The sequence below is a fragment of the Sinocyclocheilus grahami genome, unplaced genomic scaffold (assembly GCF_001515645.1).
Source record: "Sinocyclocheilus grahami isolate Dianchi unplaced genomic scaffold, SAMN03320097.WGS_v1.1 scaffold80.1, whole genome shotgun sequence".
NCBI classification, from domain to species: domain Eukaryota; kingdom Metazoa; phylum Chordata; class Actinopteri; order Cypriniformes; family Cyprinidae; genus Sinocyclocheilus; species Sinocyclocheilus grahami.
Window position 1 is genome coordinate 915917 of NW_015505259.1, and position 19861 is coordinate 935777.

At 37.0% G+C, this 19861-nt stretch overlaps 2 protein-coding genes across 2 annotated transcripts; one reads left to right on the forward strand and one right to left on the reverse strand.

The window, feature by feature from the left end:
- Positions 1–646: 646 nt before the first annotated feature.
- On the forward strand, positions 647–7755 carry LOC107586334 (gap junction gamma-1 protein-like). Its single transcript, XM_016273641.1, has 3 exons — positions 647–943; positions 4119–5288; positions 6451–7755. Exons 2-3 carry the CDS (start codon positions 4145–4147, stop codon positions 6462–6464), a joined length of 1158 nt encoding a protein of 385 aa, XP_016129127.1. The 5' UTR covers positions 647–943; positions 4119–4144; the 3' UTR covers positions 6465–7755.
- A 2845-nt stretch (positions 7756–10600) lies between these two features.
- On the reverse strand, positions 10601–13427 carry LOC107586362 (uncharacterized). Its single transcript, XM_016273683.1, has 3 exons — positions 13075–13427; positions 11707–12166; positions 10601–11090 (listed from the first exon to the last, which is right to left on the reverse strand). Exons 1-3 carry the CDS (start codon positions 13382–13384, stop codon positions 10637–10639), a joined length of 1224 nt encoding a protein of 407 aa, XP_016129169.1. The 5' UTR covers positions 13385–13427; the 3' UTR covers positions 10601–10636.
- Between the last annotated feature and the right edge of the window lie 6434 nt (positions 13428–19861).

Genomic DNA, 19861 nt, shown 5'->3' on the forward strand with positions numbered 1-19861 from the left:
CTTGGTGACTGTGAAGTATGAAATCAGTTTACATAGCGTGTTGCCATGTTTTATGACAAAAAAAGACTCCGCATTAGACAAATCCACATTATTAACTTAACAGTTATATTGAATACAATCAAATTAGTCATCTGCATGCTAAATAAATCAATGTATATTAAAACACACACACATGCACACATACAACTGGACAGCTGCTGCAACATCCCGTAAACCTTGCAGAGACTTGTCAAACCTATAGTTCACATCTGAATGTTAAGCACTATTTTGTGTTTGTGAGGGAAAAGGAATGCCTCATCTGAAATATTTCAGTGAAATGAAAGAGAAAAAATTATGTTCATCAATACAAAATTGTATAGGTTATAGACAGAAAAAAACTCTTTAAGACAAACAGTACTGAGACAGACATCTGCAGATACGCCACCTATTCGAATTTATAGGTAATTTATATATTTTATTATATTTAATAAATTAACTTTGATTTTATAGGGGAATATTTACTTATTTACATTTGTTGATTTTTATAGCGAGAGCTCGACTTTTGAGACGTGTTTTTTTTTCATATATATACAGTATATTATCATCATATTCTTAAATATTACATATTGACCATTCCTGAGAACTCATATATTTTATAATCAATATTTACGGTGGATACGGAATTATTTTATTTATTTATTTTAATTTATTTTTTATTTTTTTTTGGTCGGGAGACGACTGAGCTCAGGTTTCAAGTTTAAAGGCCTTGCGTGTGTGTGTAGAGGAGGTGAAAACGCTGTGATGGATGCTCACGTGGTGTGGCTTCCAAACAGTGTATGGGTTAACGTGAAAAAAAAAGGGGTTGGAAGTAAATTGAAAAACTAGCTAGTGTCGGCGTTTTGGTCAAACATATAAGTATTGTCAACAGCTGAGCACAGGAGCACTAATCACCTGCTAGACGAAGGTATGTGAATGTTTTTGTTGTTTCTTACCTGTTTAAGGTGTACTGGTGATTTACCGGAGCAACAGAATTTTCTTTTCGTTGTGTTTGATGCAAAGCTGTCGCGTATAAAACTTAATTAATAAACTTTATTATACCGATTAATAAATCGATTGTCTAATTTAACTAAAAGCCTGTCGATGTAATTTAAAAACATATAGTAGAGCTGGGTAAAAAAAATATATTAAAAAAACATTATTATTATTATTATTATAGGCCACACTAATTTATACTTTTTTAACTCTGTCATGTGTGTTTGTACCCTAAAAGTCTTGTTGAAAAACACATCACTCACCTTTTAGAAGTTTGAATAGTCAGACACCAATCAACGATCATTCTGCTCAGCTTGAACTTTAGGTATGTTATGGTGTATGGGTGTTACTTGCATTGTGTGTCATGTCTTATTTTGTGGGATGATGAGGGACAGTCAATTCAGAGAGTACTGTGGCAAAGTATGCACTGTTGTGTTTCTACAAGCAGTTATCTTCTGTGGCCTATCTGTACCACAAGCCTAGAGAGAACTCGTCACCATAGATCTGTTATTTGATATTAAATAAAATGCTGTAATCACTGTATTGTGCTAACACATCACTATACAATCAACACTTAGTAGCTGTACTGTTTCAATAGTGGCGATGGAATGTGAATTGTCTGAGTACACCCATGCTTTTCACAACTCCTCCTTCTAGCTTTCTGACCACAGAACCTCAGTCTTGCTTCATGTCAGGTAGTGACCTGCTGTGACTTGTCCTTATATTTGAAGCTCCAGCTCACAGGTGAGGTTGCTGATGTTGGCCTGCAGCTACTCAGTACATTTCCACTAAAGGACGTAGCAAATATGATTAATTTTCTCATGTTTGAGTTACAGGCCTAATGATAATAAATAATATAAAATAATGTAAAAACAAACAAAATAAAGTCAGTCAGTTATTATGTTTTTATTTACAGTTACATATAAATAATCTTAACCTGTGGTTCACTTTTAATGCAGTGAAACTCAAATTAGTTTTGTTCATTAAGCTGCATATCATTCAAATCCATTGAGAAACTTAGGGGTCAGAAGTCATTTGGTTTATTCCTTTGTTGGCACATAAATTATGTGCACTACACTGTAGATTCTTACAAAAGTGCTCTCATGTGCACAAATCCTACATTTATAAGAATTTATATCTTCTGTAACACCAAAATTCATGGAAAAGGTAAAAAGTTGATTGAATGGGTACCACTCACTATGGATTTTTTTTTTACTTGTATGCTGTCCTCAAATAAATAAATAGGGTGCTGCACTTCATTAAAAGAATGACAAGTAGTCTTAAGTAAATTACCTTAAGTAAAAAATATAAATTTTTTAAAAATTGTTAATAATAAAATTTGTTGTCCAACATGCAGGAAGAATATATATATAACCGAGAGCTACTGTACAAACCCCACTGTGTATGAAGCTCAAGTCTTAAAAGCATCAGATAAGTTGAAAATGGCAAGGTTAGTTTAGGTTGTAAAATTTCATTTTGCTCTGGTTATGCCACATGAAACTTTAAAACCTTTGAATTGTTAATTTTTTTTCTTGAAAATGATTTAAAAGTTTTTATGAATACAGGTGCTTTTCTAACTTGACATGTTTTAAACTAGAGTTTTTTTTTTTTTTTGCTTTGTCAAGTGTAGAAGTTTTGTATCAGATGTTTTTACTTTTCTGTCGTATTGGGCACTTATACTGTATGTTATTGACCCTTAGGCTGAACATGATTTCCATTAAGAGGTTAACAGCCACTGTATGCTGATAAACAGAAGCTATAGCTCTGTAATGGAAGTTTGTGTGTGTATCAAGTGTGTGTCTGTGTGTATTGAACACTGACACCTGCTGGAGCGCCAATGTTCATCATCAGAACAGAATGAAGCACTTACAATGTCAAATAATAATATAAGGTGTTACAGCATTAAAGGGGTCATATGATGCAATTTCAAGTTTTCCTTTCTCTTTGGAGTGTTACAAGCTGTTTGTGCATAGATAAGATCCCTAAAGTTGCAAAGACTAAAGTCTCAAACCCAAAGAGATATTCTATTTAAAAGTTAAGACTCGTCCACGCCCTCCTAAAACGCCTCATTTAAACACGCCCCCACATGTCTACGTCACTGTGTGGGTAGATTTGCATAACACTGCCCAAGTGTTCACGCAACGAAAGAAGGCATAACTTTGATTCTTGCTGTAGTATTGTTGCCGCCATGTCGTAGAGACGCTGTGTTTCGTTGCGAAAGCGAAACTACTTTGTTTGGTCTTTCAAAAGAGGACACAACTAGAAATCAGTGGTTAAGTTGTATTTTACAACACTGTTCCAGAACAGTTCAACCCAAATATTCAGATGTGTGCAGTGCATTTTATGGAGGACTGTTTCCTGAACCTGGGAGAGTAGCCTACAATGCCGGTTGTGCTCAAAGGTTGTTTTTATAAAGTGGGGCAATAGCAACTTTGCAAGGACAGTCTGGCGCTTTTGACTCACAGCCTGTAAGTACATTTTCATATTTAAAGAATTTGCCACTGATGATTCAAATGCGAGTTTTGAGCAGGGTAGAGTAGCGTTTGTTGTTTCTCCGATCACAAATGCAGACATGGTTTTATGTTTACGCGGAGCGAAACGCAATGTGTAAAAGACAGTATAAGTCATTAAAATCTGTAATTATGTCCCCTGGATGCAACAAATGCCTCATCTGTAATGGGTTTTGTCTCGTTGTGGCACACGGCATCATATGGTAAGGGGCGTAACATTTCCGTCACACGCTTGAGGTTTTCAGCCAATCACAACACACTGGATAGCTGGCCAATCAGCGTATATCTCGCTTTTCAGAACGATGAGCTTTGTAAAAATCGATGCGTTTCAGAAAGGCGGGGCATAGAGGAGCAACAATAATGTACAGTATGTGAAAAATAATGTGTTTTTGAACCTTAAACCGCATAAACACATTGCATTACACCAAATACACAAATTAATGTTCTTTTTAGCAACGTCAATTAGCAACCAAATGCGTTGGTTATTGTGTTAATTCTCAAAGGGAGAACACTTGAACCCTTTTAATTGTAAAGTTGTGTGTTCCACATTCGATGCCTCTACAATCCCATTATCTGTTTGTTTTTTTTCTTCTGCAGATCAGGTCTCTTGTGTTGGTGGCAACATGAGTTGGAGCTTCTTGACACGCTTGCTTGATGAGATCTCCAACCATTCCACATTTGTGGGAAAGATCTGGCTCACACTCCTCATTATCTTCCGAATTGTTCTGACAGTGGTAGGCGGTGAGACAATCTATCAAGATGAACAGAGCAAGTTTGTATGCAATACTGCACAACCCGGTTGTGAGAATGTGTGCTATGATGCATTTGCACCTCTATCACACGTCCGATTCTGGGTTTTTCAAATCATTATGATCACCACGCCGTCTATTATGTACCTGGGCTTTGCCATGCACAAAATCGCTCGAATGGCTGATGACGAATACCGACCACGCAAGCGCAAACTGCTGTCTATGGTTCATCGAGGTGTGAGCCGTGACTATGACGAGGTTTACGAAATGGATGATGAAGTTCCCATGATCTTGGAGGAGATTAAGCCCTCTGAAAAGGATAGTAAAGCGGTAGCTGCAGCCAAGTCTGCCCCTGCATCCGATGCTAAGTCTGCGAAGCATGACGGTCGTCGTCGCATCAAGAGAGATGGTCTCATGAAGGTGTATGTGCTACAGTTGATCTCTCGCGTTGCCTTTGAGATAGCCTTCCTTTTTGGCCAGTATGTTTTGTATGGTTTTGAAGTTGTGCCATCCTACATTTGCACCCGAAGCCCATGCCCACACACTGTGGACTGCTTTGTCTCGCGTCCCACTGAAAAGACCATCTTCCTGGTCATCATGTATGTTGTCAGTATACTCTGCCTGGCACTGACTGTGCTGGAAATCCTTCATCTGGGAATCGGTGGTGTGAGGGACACTCTTCGTAGTCGATCAGCTCGGAGGCTCCCCATACACAGGTCATCCACATCCACTATCTGTCACCGCATTGCCAGTGCACCCCCGGGATATCAGGCTGTCCTGAAAAAGGACTCCACTGGCAAGCTTAAGGCTGAGTTCTTGGGAGACTCGGGACGGGAGTCATTGGGTGATGCCAACACTGGTCTACAGAGACCCCTGAAAATGCGACATCTGGACCAGGCCTACAACCATGAGGATGTTGGGGCTTCACGCAGCCGTGGTCCAGACTCTAACAGCATTGCTGTTGAGCAAAACCGACTCAACATAGCTCAGGAGGGCTATGTCAGCTCCAAGGAAAAAGGTTTGTTTTGGGCTACACTTCTTTCACATCACTTTTGTATAAGTACGATTTGAAATTAACACCCACCAAACGCGGGTGGAAATCAACCATCGTGGGTAATGCTATTAACTCATTAAGGAAAAGTGTGGTCACAGTTACCACTGCTCTGCAAATTTTTGTGGGTGAAATCTAGTCATTTCAATTGGAATTTTGCGCCAGGGCAAAAAAGTTCCCTACGTAGATTTCACTCGTGTTAGATTTACGAAAATTGCAAAAAAAAAGAAAAAAAAAGGCTGCTTCATTTGAAATTGACAGTGAATATTTTTTTCCTGTGATAATATTTGCTGAAATATCGCTATTGTGTCCACAAATTTAGCCTATCACTTTGCATATCACCATTATCAGAGCCTCCGGACTTAGCAAACCAATGCACTAGGGTACACTCGGGAAGAGATTAGAGACCACTTTTTCAGCGTGTTCTTTTACTCACTAGGCATCCAATAAATGCTGCATATCCAAGAATTGCATGTGTCCTTATGCAGACACAAAAAGCACCCTCTGGCATCTTTATTGCAATACTGCCGGTAAACTCATAGCTTTCAGTAAGAAACATTTGCCGTAAATATACTGATGCAAAGTTCATAGGAATTTTATCATCATGAAATCATATGCTTGCATATATGATATATTGTGGCATGATTTCATCATTATCGGATGCCTTGGGAGTGAGAATGACTTTTGTGAGGAAATAGCTGATAACCTTACAAAGTCTTGCTAGTTTTCAGCATGTTTGCCATTAAACTTTCAACTAAATAAACTTTACAACTAAATAAATTGTTTTATAAGAGAAGTCACAGAAAAGGTTAAGGCTGGTAGGATTCAATAGAATAAATAGTAATATTAATAATAAATAATTTTATAATGAATATATTTAAATCTATGCTTTGATAAACAGGTTTATTTTTGTTATGGATAGAAGTTTAAAAAATCAGTAGCCAAATTGGCTGGTGAATAAGTTATATTCAAACTGTTCATAAATCATTAATTCCAGTCAGATCTGAAGTGCATCTCGTCGTACAGTAAATTGCCATGTTTTAATGTGATTTTTGTGCACTTTTTGATATTTGATGATTGATGATATTTGATATTTAATAATATATATTTTCCTTTTCTGTTTTTAAAGAGGGTCATGCTTGAAGAGACTAACAGCTTTCCGACTCCAGGCTGAGATGAACATTTTGGTGGGCAGTTTTTGACAAGATTTCCCGTTCATCTTGCATTGAATACACCAACTCAAGGCTGAGATACAAATAATGGAGAGCAGTTATAGACATGATTCTGTGTGCTCCTCTAAATGCATATCAGAAGAAGTATTACTTACAGTATTAAAACCATAGCTGCCAAATTTAAAGACTAGAGAAACACCAGCTCTTATAATCCACATTACTGTTCCTTTCTTTACCAAGCAATTATATTTGTTCATAGTGTATTGTAACAACAGCATGAGAACAAAGACACATTCCCTGTGTTGGTGAAGATATTTATAAATACTGTTCATTATTATCAGTTTTAGCAAATCAGTATTAATTGAAGCCTTTAGCCAAAATTCACAGATCATCCTGTTCAGGTTATTACAATGAAATGAAAGATTTATGTGTCTTTGTCTGAAAAACAGAAGTGTTTAATGTTATGTTGCTTTTTGATTGGAGTACAGTCCTGTGTGGTCTAATATTTTTGGAACATTGTCTTGTATGAAAATATCATAGGTTGAGGGAAGACATTTTTCGAACAGTAGCAAGGGCACAATAAATGTTGTCTGTTTGTCTTGTTGATATGCATTTAGAGGATTTTGTATTTAGAAATTTTGAATAAAACTATTGCAATACACGTGCATCTGACCAGATTTAAAAATATATATATAAAAACCTGGAAAATTCTTGAATTGTTTATTAAAAGGTGTCATGCTTTGTATTACTGTTAAAAAAATAATCTATGCAACATGCTATTGCATTACTTCGTATGTAACATATCTGTGGTTTACATGGGATTTATGGGAAACTGGAATTCAGATTTTGCAATGACGTTATATAGATGCACACTATTTGTGTCTTTGGTCATGTGTACGTTATTGGTGACCCGAGTAATATTTAACACAAAGTTTTACATCTTAGCAAAGGAATAGTACTTTGACAAATATGTTTGAAATGTAGACTCATGTGAGATGAAGACCTTTAGTGTTTGACAAAAGATTTTTTATAACCTCATTTGCTAAATGAATAAATGTATTTAAATGACTCCAGTTGTGCCAGTGGCCTAGAAATACCTGTTAATACCTGCATTTAATGGACCCCGTCTTACAGTTGCTGCCCGCGTTGATATTAGACATACAAATCAAAATCCATGGTTGTATCAGTGGCCTACAACATTGTTTGGTGCCTCTTTAAAAAATAAATGTGTCCTTTGTTTCTTACCCTCAGCATTTGACTCTATAATAAGAATGGTACAGTCTTATAAAGGGTGTGATAGTACAACTGCTAAAAATCTGACCTGGTAACCAAAAGTCCTGTGTTTAAATCATAGTACAGATATTCCGTTTCACTATGCCCTTGCAAACCCAACATGCTTTTTGGGGCTAATAATTTAGTTTGTAAAATAATCAACAGCATTTAACACGTTATGCTTTAATGTATTCTTCTGAACATTATTTTGAGATTCATTAATCAGTAACATATTTGAATGATGCCCTAGATTAAAAACAAAAAGTGTTTAACCCTCTGGGCCTCTTCGGTCATTTTTGAAATTTTGAAATTTTTTAAATTGTGGCTTCATCGGAATGAGATGACACTTGGTGACTTTTGTCACATTAGCTATGTGAACACACAAATAAATCATGGACATGATTCGGATATGTTAAAGGGTAAAAAAAAAGTCACACTTGGCTCCTTCGTGGTCAAAAATGACAGACAAAGGAAATTAATAGGAAATATGAAAAAAAAATACAAAAACTCAGAATCTTTTGGTGGTACAAACTACAAATCAGCTACTGTGCAGAACAAAAGTGCACAGCAATCAAGGGGTAACTCTAAAATATCAAGAGTGCAAAATAGACACCCACGCACACACACACACACACACAATACAAAAAATACAAAAGATTCTCTCTCTCTCTCACACACACACACACAGAGAGAGAAATGAACTGGTTATGACTGCAACAGAGCAAATTTTTTAGAATATGTGAAAAAATACAAAAGATGCTCTCTCTCTCTCTCTCTCTCTCTCTCTCTCTCTCTCTCACACACACACACACACAGAAATGAACTGGTAAGACTGCAACAGAGCAAATTTTGAGAATATTCAATGATTAATTGAAATCATAATGCAAAACCTGATATTTATCTAACCAAAAATATCTAAACCTTGACAAAAAGTAGTCTTTTAGAATGTCTAAATATATATCTAAAAGTAAAACCTAATGAAATGAATCAATTATATCTAAAAAACAATGGGAATCCAAAGGCCTCTGTATATATGTATATAGAGTTTACATGACATTACGCATGTTCTTATTTTTTTATGCCACCAGATGGCACAATTCTCACTTCAAAAATGTTTTCACTCTGTTTTAACATAAAATATTGCAATTATTGAAAAATAATTAAATAAAAATATATAAATTCTAATGGAAAAAATAACTAATTAAAATTGTATAAATATTGCATAGTATCATAAAATCCCTTCAAAAGTCTAAATAATAATAAAAAAAATAGTATTAAACAAAAATGTATTACACTGATTTTCCTGAAAAAAAGAAGTTACATTTCAAGGCTTTGGTCAATTTTAACCACGAAAGAGCCAAGGGTGACCCCTAAACGAAGAGGCCCGGAGGGTTAAATAGTGTTTTGATGTAGGGAAGATTATATATATATATACTTTTTTTTCTGCAGTATGTCATTTAGCTACCCGGGTGAACAATTGTTATTACAGTAAAAGTAAATATCAAGAGTGCAAAATAGACACCCACGCACACACACACACACACACAATACAAAAAATACAAAAGATTCTCTCTCTCTCTCACACACACACACACAGAGAGAGAAATGAACTGGTAAGACTGCAACAGAGCAAATTTTTTAGAATATGTGAAAAAATACAAAAGATGCTCTCTCTCTCTCTCTCTCTCTCTCTCTCTCTCTCTCTCACACACACACACACACAGAAATGAACTGGTAAGACTGCAACAGAGCAAATTTTGAGAATATTCAATGATTAATTGAAATCATAATGCAAAACCTGATATTTATCTAACCAAAAATATCTAAACCTTGACAAAAAGTAGTCTTTTAGAATGTCTAAATATATATCTAAAAGTAAAACCTAATGAAATGAATCAATTATATCTAAAAAACAATGGGAATCCAAAGGCCTCTGTATATATGTATATAGAGTTTACATGACATTACGCATGTTCTTATTTTTTTATGCCACCAGATGGCACAATTCTCACTTCAAAAATGTTTTCACTCTGTTTTAACATAAAATATTGCAATTATTGAAAAATAATTAAATAAAAATATATAAATTCTAATGGAAAAAATAACTAATTAAAATTGTATAAATATTGCATAGTATCATAAAATCCCTTCAAAAGTCTAAATAATAATAAAAAAAATAGTATTAAACAAAAATGTATTACACTGATTTTCCTGAAAAAAAGAAGTTACATTTCAAGGCTTTGGTCAATTTTAACCACGAAAGAGCCAAGTGTGACCCCTAAACGAAGAGGCCCGGAGGGTTAAATAGTGTTTTGATGTAGGGAAGATTATATATATATACTTTTTTTTCTGCAGTATGTCATTTAGCTACCCGGGTGAACAATTGTTATTACAGTAAAAGTGGATAAATATTATATAATAATGATACGTCTATTTTTCAAACATTTGTTCTTTATTGTCATAGATATCTGGGCAATGTGTAATTTAAGTATTTTTTAAGAGCGTAGTGTACAAAGTTAAGATGCTTTTCTCTGTAAATGGCTGTTTAATTTAGTACAAATTTCCTTATTTACATAAAGAAATAAACTGCAAAAAGTTCTCATTTGATGTTGATCAAATGAGAAGATCATTAATGTTTGATCAACATTACTGAGCAAGGTTTTACAGAAAACTGCTGTGTATTAACAAAATTGTAATGTTACTGAAGTTAAGCATTTGATAAAGTAAAATTTACAATCAGAGAAAATATCTTTCACACAATTTTAATGCACACATTATTTGCTTTGATCATTCATTTAAAATAGCTGATTTGTGTTTGGAAAAAAACACGCGCACTTTACAGATAATCTTAAACTAAGCCACGGCAGAGTGTTAGATGCAGTTGCACTCTTCTGGTATGATGTTAGGCAGGGTCTCATACTTGAATGAGTATCCCCCATCTGAGGTGGTGGTGAAACGGAGAGACTTCATGCTCTCTGGAACAGGAGCGCAGCACTGGTTGATGCCAAGAATGGTAGTAGTGCGCTCAGCGCTGGAGCAATTGCCATGGCAGTAGTAGAAGGTGAAGGCTTTAGGATGTACAATCCAGTTATCCCAGCCAAGGTCCTCGAAGGAGATTTCTATCTGTTTGACTGGACTTACAGTTGCTTGGAGCAGCTCATGGTAAGGGGTGAGAATGAAAAGGGGCGCTGAAATGTTGCTAGAAGCAATGGCCTCTCCAGCATAGAACCAGAAGTTGGCAGAAGTGATGATGGAGTCCTGGCTGTCCAGGGAGGGCTGAAAGTAGTAAGTAAAGTAACCACCACGAAAGAGCCAAGGGTGACCCCTAAACGAAGAGGCCCGGAGGGTTAAATAGTGTTTTGATGTAGGGAAGATTATATATATATATACTTTTTTTTCTGCAGTATGTCATTTAGCTACCCGGGTGAACAATTGTTATTACAGTAAAAGTGGATAAATATTATATAATAATGATACGTCTATTTTTCAAACATTTGTTCTTTATTGTCATAGATATCTGGGCAATGTGTAATTTAAGTATTTTTTAAGAGCGTAGTGTACAAAGTTAAGATGCTTTTCTCTGTAAATGGCTGTTTAATTTAGTACAAATTTCCTTATTTACTGTACATAAAGAAATAAACTGCAAAAAGTTCTCATTTGATGTTGATCAAATGAGAAGATCATTAATGTTTGATCAACATTACTGAGCAAGGTTTTACAGAAAACTGCTGTGTATTAACAAAATTGTAATGTTACTGAAGTTAAGCATTTGATAAAGTAAAATTTACAATCAGAGAAAATATCTTTCACACAATTTTAATGCACACATTATTTGCTTTGATCATTCATTTAAAATAGCTGATTTGTGTTTGGAAAAAAACACGCGCACTTTACAGATAATCTTAAACTAAGCCACGGCAGAGTGTTAGATGCAGTTGCACTCTTCTGGTATGATGTTAGGCAGGGTCTCATACTTGAATGAGTATCCCCCATCTGAGGTGGTGGTGAAACGGAGAGACTTCATGCTCTCTGGAACAGGAGCGCAGCACTGGTTGATGCCAAGAATGGTAGTAGTGCGCTCAGCGCTGGAGCAATTGCCATGGCAGTAGTAGAAGGTGAAGGCTTTAGGATGTACAATCCAGTTATCCCAGCCAAGGTCCTCGAAGGAGATTTCTATCTGTTTGACTGGACTTACAGTTGCTTGGAGCAGCTCATGGTAAGGGGTGAGAATGAAAAGGGGCGCTGAAATGTTGCTAGAAGCAATGGCCTCTCCAGCATAGAACCAGAAGTTGGCAGAAGTGATGATGGAGTCCTGGCTGTCCAGGGAGGGCTGAAAGTAGTAAGTAAAGTAACCAGATGCAGCCTCAGAGGAGTTATCAGGCATGTCCTTGCATGTAGACTCTGAAAGTTAATAAAAAAAAGGTCAGAATGTACAGCAATTTAAACTATGTTTATGTGTCAAAATAGCCTCTTTGTTTAAAAAAAAAATATTTAGTGATTTCAGCCTTAGGTGGGTCAATGACAAGTGTCCATGATAAATAAATAAAATATTTTAAAACATTTAGTTTAAGAGATGGCAAATTCTTAGAGGTGTAATTTTTCAATTCATGTTGGTTTTGAAAAACTTTTATACAATTTTCAACAATAATGACTCTACAATAATGGAAAATGCCATGTGGCGTCACTATCACTATCCAAAAGTAATACCATGTTTCCCTCTCACATTTAAAACTTAAGTATACACATGTTGACAATTATTTAAAAAACACAAAAAAAACACATTAATTCATAAATATCATTAGGTTTTTGGAAAGTCACACCATATGACATTTTACAATCTATAACCTTGACCTGTCACAAAAATGTCAAATTATCCAACATTTTAACAGACAAATTTGTTTTCTACATGTTTCTTAATGTTGTTTGCACCACCCATATTAATAAGCAGGGTAGCTGTTTTCCCCCGTTTTCTGTGTTGCTTCACACATGACTTCGATTTCACTTACAAACGTTTTTCAAATATTTATAAGTAGCAAAGCTGAAAGAAATAACAATAATCAATAATTATGCCAAACTACTACCATCCCTCCACCCAAACCAAATCATAGAGTTAAGCCAGAAATTGAAAGCATGCTTTTAGAATATGTGTATTAGAATATGTGTATTAAAGCTATAGTATGTATGAATTCCACAAAAATATTATGACTAAATTAATACATAATCATACAAGGAGCCGAGAATCTTACCAAATATCATGATGTTAGACATTATTGTTTTTCATATAGCTACTGGACATAAAACAAGCTCACCTGAGCTTGGGAACAGAATGACCTGTGAGGACTCCTGATGGTGTCTTCTTTCCACTCTTATCTCCCTAGTCATTCGTGAAGCTACATGATGCACAACTTTGTTCACCGCTTGCTGTGTTGGCAGCTGAAGCACTGGCAGAGGAGGCTCATCCATCCCCAAACCGTCAAGGATCCGACTTTTCAGCCAGCCAAGCACCATGTCACGCGGTAATTTGTCTCCTTGGCAGGCCTGGACCATTGGAGGTGACAACAAAGCCCACAACATCAGGGCACAAGCGAATGAAGGCAAAGAGCTGGTCAGGCTAAACATACTCAAAACTAAGGTTAAAATCACACACTGAAAATTTCAGGCTCAAAAGAAAGTGATTTGTATAGAAGGTTTTCAAAGATATATACAGCAAGTTCTTAAAGAAATCACTAAACACTTTTTGATTCACTGTTTCATGAGAGAGCTGGAATCAAACTCTCTCTTGCAGATCTGTCTGGTAGAAAAAGTCTGTGACTGTTTTTTTGTTACACTCCAACAAATGGCGACCATTGTTTGGGTTCATGCTATCACAGTGTGGACAGGACAAAACAGCTTTTGAGATTACAATCCTTCGAGTCGGTTTCTTTCCCCATTCCCTTGTCCTTGAAGGGAATTGACACAGTATAACAGAAGGATTTTTAAAATGGATTTTTGGTCAGAAAGTAGATTTACACAAAAGCTGATCATGCTTTTATTCCTCTGGCCTGCTTAACATGTTTAACTTATCTTAAATTCAGAAGCCCATAATATTTATTATGTGAATGTGATGCTATTGCACTTTGCCTTGTAAGTCAAAGGTGACCCCTAAACTGAATTATGTCTGAAGACACCATATGACTCAGTTGACACCTGGTCTTAAAGGGATAATTGACTCGAAAATGAAAATTCTGTCATCATTTACTCACCGTCATGTTGTTTCCTGATCCATTATTTAATTTGTTTGTATGACTTACTTATTACTGTGAAACATTAAAAAAAGCATTATTTTGTGCGCCACTAAAGAAAAAAAATCCTACAGGTTTAGAACAACATGTGCATGAGCAATAATTATAATAAAGAGTTTTCCGGGTTGGGGTGAACTATCCCTTAAAAAAATGCATATGTACTCAGTGCTAATACAGGTGCATCTCAATAAATTAGAATGTCGTGGAAAAGTATTTCAGTAATTCAACTCAAATTGTGAAACTCGTGTATTAAATAAATTCAATGCACACAGACTGAAGTAGTTTAAGTTTTTGGTTCTTGTAATTGTGATGATTTTGGCTCACATTTAACAAAAACCCACCAATTCACTATCTCAACAAATTAGAATATTGTGACATGCCAATCAGCTAATCAACACAAAACACCTGCAAAGGTTTCCTGAGCCTTCAAAATGGTCTCTCAGTTTGGTTCACTAGGCTACACAATCATGGGGAAGACTGCTGATCTGACAGTTGTCCAGAAGACAATCATTGACACCCTTCACAAGGAGCCACAAACATTCATTGCCAAAGAAGCGGGCTGTTCACAGAGTGCTGTATCCAAGCATGTTAAATGAAAGTTGAGTGGAAGGAAAAAGTGTGAAAGAAAAAGATGCACAACCAACCGAGAGAACAGCAGCCTTATGAGGATTGTCAAGCAAAATCAATTCAAGAATTTGAGTGAACTTCACAAGGAATGGACTGAGGAGTGTACATGTCATCCAAAACATTTTGTGATAAATCACATACGGAGGCAGCCAGAGACATATTTTTCCACATCACATTCGTAGTGTAACTGTTAAATTGTCCTTCTGCACCCTGAAAGCAGAATGACGGCTCCTTACCTGCCAATCAATCAATAAAACAAGGTTTTTAGATTTTAACTATATTATTTTGTGGCTGTATAGTGGCTCTGTATTGGCTGTAATGATTATATATTCTTGATAATTTTATTGTTACCTCCTACCAAAACTCTTTGTATTGGCCAAATCTTATTCTTTGTCCTCTGTAAGATTTTTTTTGACAGTTCGGATACTATGACTCCTGCTTCCCCACAGTTTAAAATGTGAGCTTGAAAAGAACACACAAGATAATACATTATCAAATGTCTGACCTTGGTTGTGCAAATGTCTCTGTCTTGTGCTTTGCCAGTGTCTTGGCACGGCTATTCTTAAATATAGAAGATCAGTTCAGCCACTTGCCACTTCACATACAGCACCAGAATGTATAAATGGTGAAGATCAGATCTTGTGATTGATATCAAATATATCAAATATTTAATGGTTTCGCTGAGCTAATATTAGCTGAGTCACCATTTTAAATGTTGACAGTCTTTTTTTGTTTGTTTTGGCAAACACTTTGATAGTTTTGTTAGTCACATGTGTCTGGTTTAGATTTAGACCATTGTACTAATGGGTGCAGCCCTATTCTCTCCATAAAATGACCCTCCTGATGTCAAAGGAAGAGACCCTGACAAAGCTGTGTATGGTGGTCTCAGCTCCCAAACGCTTGTGTCTACATCCTGACCAGCACATGTGGAAGTTAGTGCTGGTACCTTCCACCTGGATCTGTAAGGCTTCAAACGTTCATAGTGAACAACCTTGGGTTCTCCATGTATATTTCTCAAGTTTAATATTGTATAAATTTCACCATTCATGTCCACTGTAACCACTCGATATGGTTCCGTCCATTTAGGATCAAGTTTCTTTCTTTGTGTGGTTGGATCATTCATCCACACCAGATCACCAACTTTAAAAGGTCTGAATTTCGAATATCTATTAAAATAGTACTCATGCTTGAATCTCTGATAATCACCAGTGTTACGTACTTCTTGGAACACAGTTTCCATACGATTGACTAGAGTTGAACCGTAAGTTTGTGGGGTGTCTATAGCAACACCTGGAAAATCAAGCTGTTCATGTGCCGGTAAATGAGGTTCACGACCATGAGCTACAAAGAATGGGGAGTAACCAGTGCTAGAATGAGGTGTAGCAATAAATGACAGTAAGAAAGAAGTTTGTGGTTTTCCTGGGGCAATACACACTGTACGGCAAAGTACTCCATTGTGTATCACCACACGGGGAACTTGCCACCAAGATTGTCTCAATTTCCCTCTAACCTGTCTAAGATTATGTCTCTTTTGTTTTTCAACCCATCTATAAACCTGAGAGAGCAGGGGATCTGTTTTCTGATAGGAAGACATGTTTTTTCCCTCATCATCCAAAGAGGTACACACAGTACATTCAAAGTAGATTCAGAAGTAACGCCATCAGGTTCACCCTGGGTTAGACAAATTTGTGACTGCACCTTAGAATGACTATCTGTACTGTTGGTGCTAGCAGAACCAGACGTCTGGAAGATGACAGGCAAGTCATCTGTTTGAACGGATACTGTTTGTGTGAAGGGTTTCGGTGTCATAGAAGAAACTACTGGAATTCGAGACATGGCATCCGCAATAGAATGTCTCCGGCCATCTTTGTGAACGATCACCCAATCACACGGATCGAGTTCCATAGCCCACCGACCTCTATGTCCTGTGGGATCAACGTCAAAGTTCAACTTCCTTAGCCCAGCCAGAGGTTTGTGATCTGTGACAATTGTAAAAGGGCAGTTGCTCAAGTAGTGACGAAAATGCCTGACTGACCAAACTATTGCCCACAGTTCTTTGTCATAGGTGTCATTTTCGTTCAATAGAAGTAAGTACGTGACTAGCGTATGCAACAACCCGCTCTTTGTCATTTTTAAATTTGAGATAGAACAGCACCAATAGCTGTATTAGATGCATCTGTACTTAATGTGAATGGCTGGTCAAAGGTAGGAAATGCAATGACAGGAGGAGATGTCAAAGCTTCTTTCAGTTGCTGAAAAGCTGCTGAACACTCATCGGTCCATTCAAAACTAATGTCTTTGTGAGTTAGTCTGTGTAAAGGTTGAGCTTTAAAGGCATAGTCTCGAACTAATCACCTATAGTAACTACACAAGCCCAAAAATGCTCGCACCTCAGTAGCAGATTTAGGAGTTGGCCACTCTTGTACATTTTGACAATGAGCTGGGTCAAGAGCCAACACATACTTCGAGACAGCATGAGCCATGTACTTTACTGATACCTTGCAGAACTGACATTTTGTAGGGTTAAGCTTGAGACCTGCTTCCCTAAAGCTGGTTAAAATGTCTGTGAGGTTTTTCATGTGATCCTCAAAATATCCCCATACAAATGATGTCGTCTAAATAAATGACAAACTTCGTCCAGTGCAAACATCTAAGGACTAATTCCATAAGTCTTTGGCATGTGGGTGGACTATTCTTAAGGCCCATAGGCATCACATTAAAGTGATACAGCCCATCACCAGTGGTAAAGGCCGTCTTTTTCCTGTCATCCAGATCTAGTTCAACTTGCCAATAACCCGAAGACATGTCCATGGTAGAAAAATACTGAGACCCTGATAAAGCATCAAGACTATCATCCACCCGAGGTAATGGGTGTGCATCAGCAATGGTTATGGAATTAAATTTGCAATAGTCAACGCAAAATCTGTAGATATTGTCTTTCTTCCTCACCATCACTACTGGACTCGACCAAGGACTATCACTATCCTCTACTACATCTTGTGCTTTGAGCATTTCTACCTGACAGTGAATTTGTGCCTTGAGAGCAGGAGAAGTCCTGTATGCTCGCTGGGAAATGGGAGTGTCATCTATGGTCCTGATTTTGTGGGTAACCAGGCTGGTTCTACCATAGTCCTGAGCATGCTGACTGAAAACTTTAGAGAAAGAGGTTAGTAAATCTGTAAGACACTTTTGCTGTGTCACAGATAACTCGGTGTTAGATCTGGTAGTATAGGTGACTTGTACATTGACACTTGACTGGAACCAGTAACATTCTGAGTGTTTACATTGTTCACACTTTTGTCAATTATCACAAAACCATACTGATCACTCCCATAAATTGAATGAAAAGTACCAATTGGAGTTCCACAGTGCAGGGAAATGTCATCTACAGAAGGATTGGCCACTATCAGAAAAATGTAACCCTTATCTGCTTCCATCACAGTCCATGCAAATCCTACCTTTGAGTATTCATGATAGTGAGGCTCAAACACTCCAGTGTAGCCATTTGGCTGTAAACCTACATGGTGTGAAAAGTTTTGCAGAGATTACAGCCTCTGACAGCACAGCAACAATTGTAGTGGTTGACACTCTGACATCCACCAGTTTACAGCTGACATCCACCTAGCTGGAAAGACATGTTCTGCATGTTAACCACAGTTTTGTGCTTAGACAAAAAGTCCCAACCAAGTACAACTGCTTTTGAGCAATTTCTGATCACTTGAAATGAATGTGACACTGTACGTTTTCCCAAAGTGACATTAGCTGACAAAGTACCCACTGAATCTAAAGTGTCACCAGAAATAGATGTCAGAGGAATGAACTGTTTCACAAAAGGTCTTTGACGTAAAGCGGGAGTAGACATTCTGAAATCTTCATTTATAAGAGAAACATCAGCACCAGTATCAACAAACGCATGAATTACTGTGTCCTCAATTATACATTTTGTGTCATGACCTGAGCAGTATCTAAAGTCACATGATGTTCAACCATGTTACCAATGGGCCTGGTGTCAGCAGCAGTTGGCAAATGGCCCTCATTGTCAACTACCGGTAGTTTCCCTGGCGCTGAGGAACATGTAAAGGCGACTGGAAACGCACATGTCCAGGACTTGGGGACCGATGACTCTGTTGCTTTGGTGAGTAGCTGTCAAGTCAAGTTTATTTGTACAGTACTTTTCACGATACAAATCATTGCAAAGCAACTTTACAGCAAATTAAATTTCTACAATATTTAGTGGTAGCTTATCAGTGGTGACTGTCAATGCAGCCTTGGTCTGACGCAAGAAGCAAGTCGTTTGTAATTTTAACAAGTGCAGTTTCTGTGCTATGGTGGGGCCTGAAACCTGACTGAAATTCTTCATAGAGATATTTTTTTGCAGGAATGAGCGCAATTGAGCAGACACAACTTTTCTAAAATTTTAGACATAAAAAGGAAGATTCGAGATGGGTCTGTAATTTGCCAGTTCACTAGGATCTATTTGTGGTTTCTTAATAAGAGGCTTAATAACCGCCAGCTTGAATGGTTTTGGGATGTGACCTAAAGACAACGACGAGTTAATAATATTGAGAAGCGGTTCTTCTGCTACAGGTAACAACCCTTTCAGTAATTTAGTGGGTACAGGATCTAACAGGCATGTTGTTGGTTTAGATGCAGTGATAAGTTTATTTAGCTCTTCCTGTGCTATAGTTGTAAAGCACTACAGTTGATCTTTTTAGATAAGTATTATACACTGTAGAATCTACATTTGTTATTGTATTTCTGATGTTATCTATTTTATCAGTGAAGAAATTCATAGCTGGACATACTGTTTTTCCACGCAATTCTAAAAACTTCCAAGTTTTTCTCCATTTGCGCGCACTCAAGACTACGAGTTTTTTTCTTGAGAGAATGGGTATTACTGTTGTACCATGGCGCAGTACGTTTTTCTCTAACCTTTTTCAATTTGATGGGGGCAACAGCTTCTAATGTATTAGAGAAGATAGTGCCCATGTTGCTAGTTATTTCGTCTAGTTCATGTGTACTTATTGGTACACAGAGCAGTTGAGATAAATCAGGCAGGTTATTTGTGAATCTGTCTTTGGTGGCTGGAACAATAGTTCTGCCCTGACGATAATATCAGTAATACGCAGCATGCACGATACAAGGAAATGGTCAGTAACATCATGACTTTGAGGTACGATATCTATAT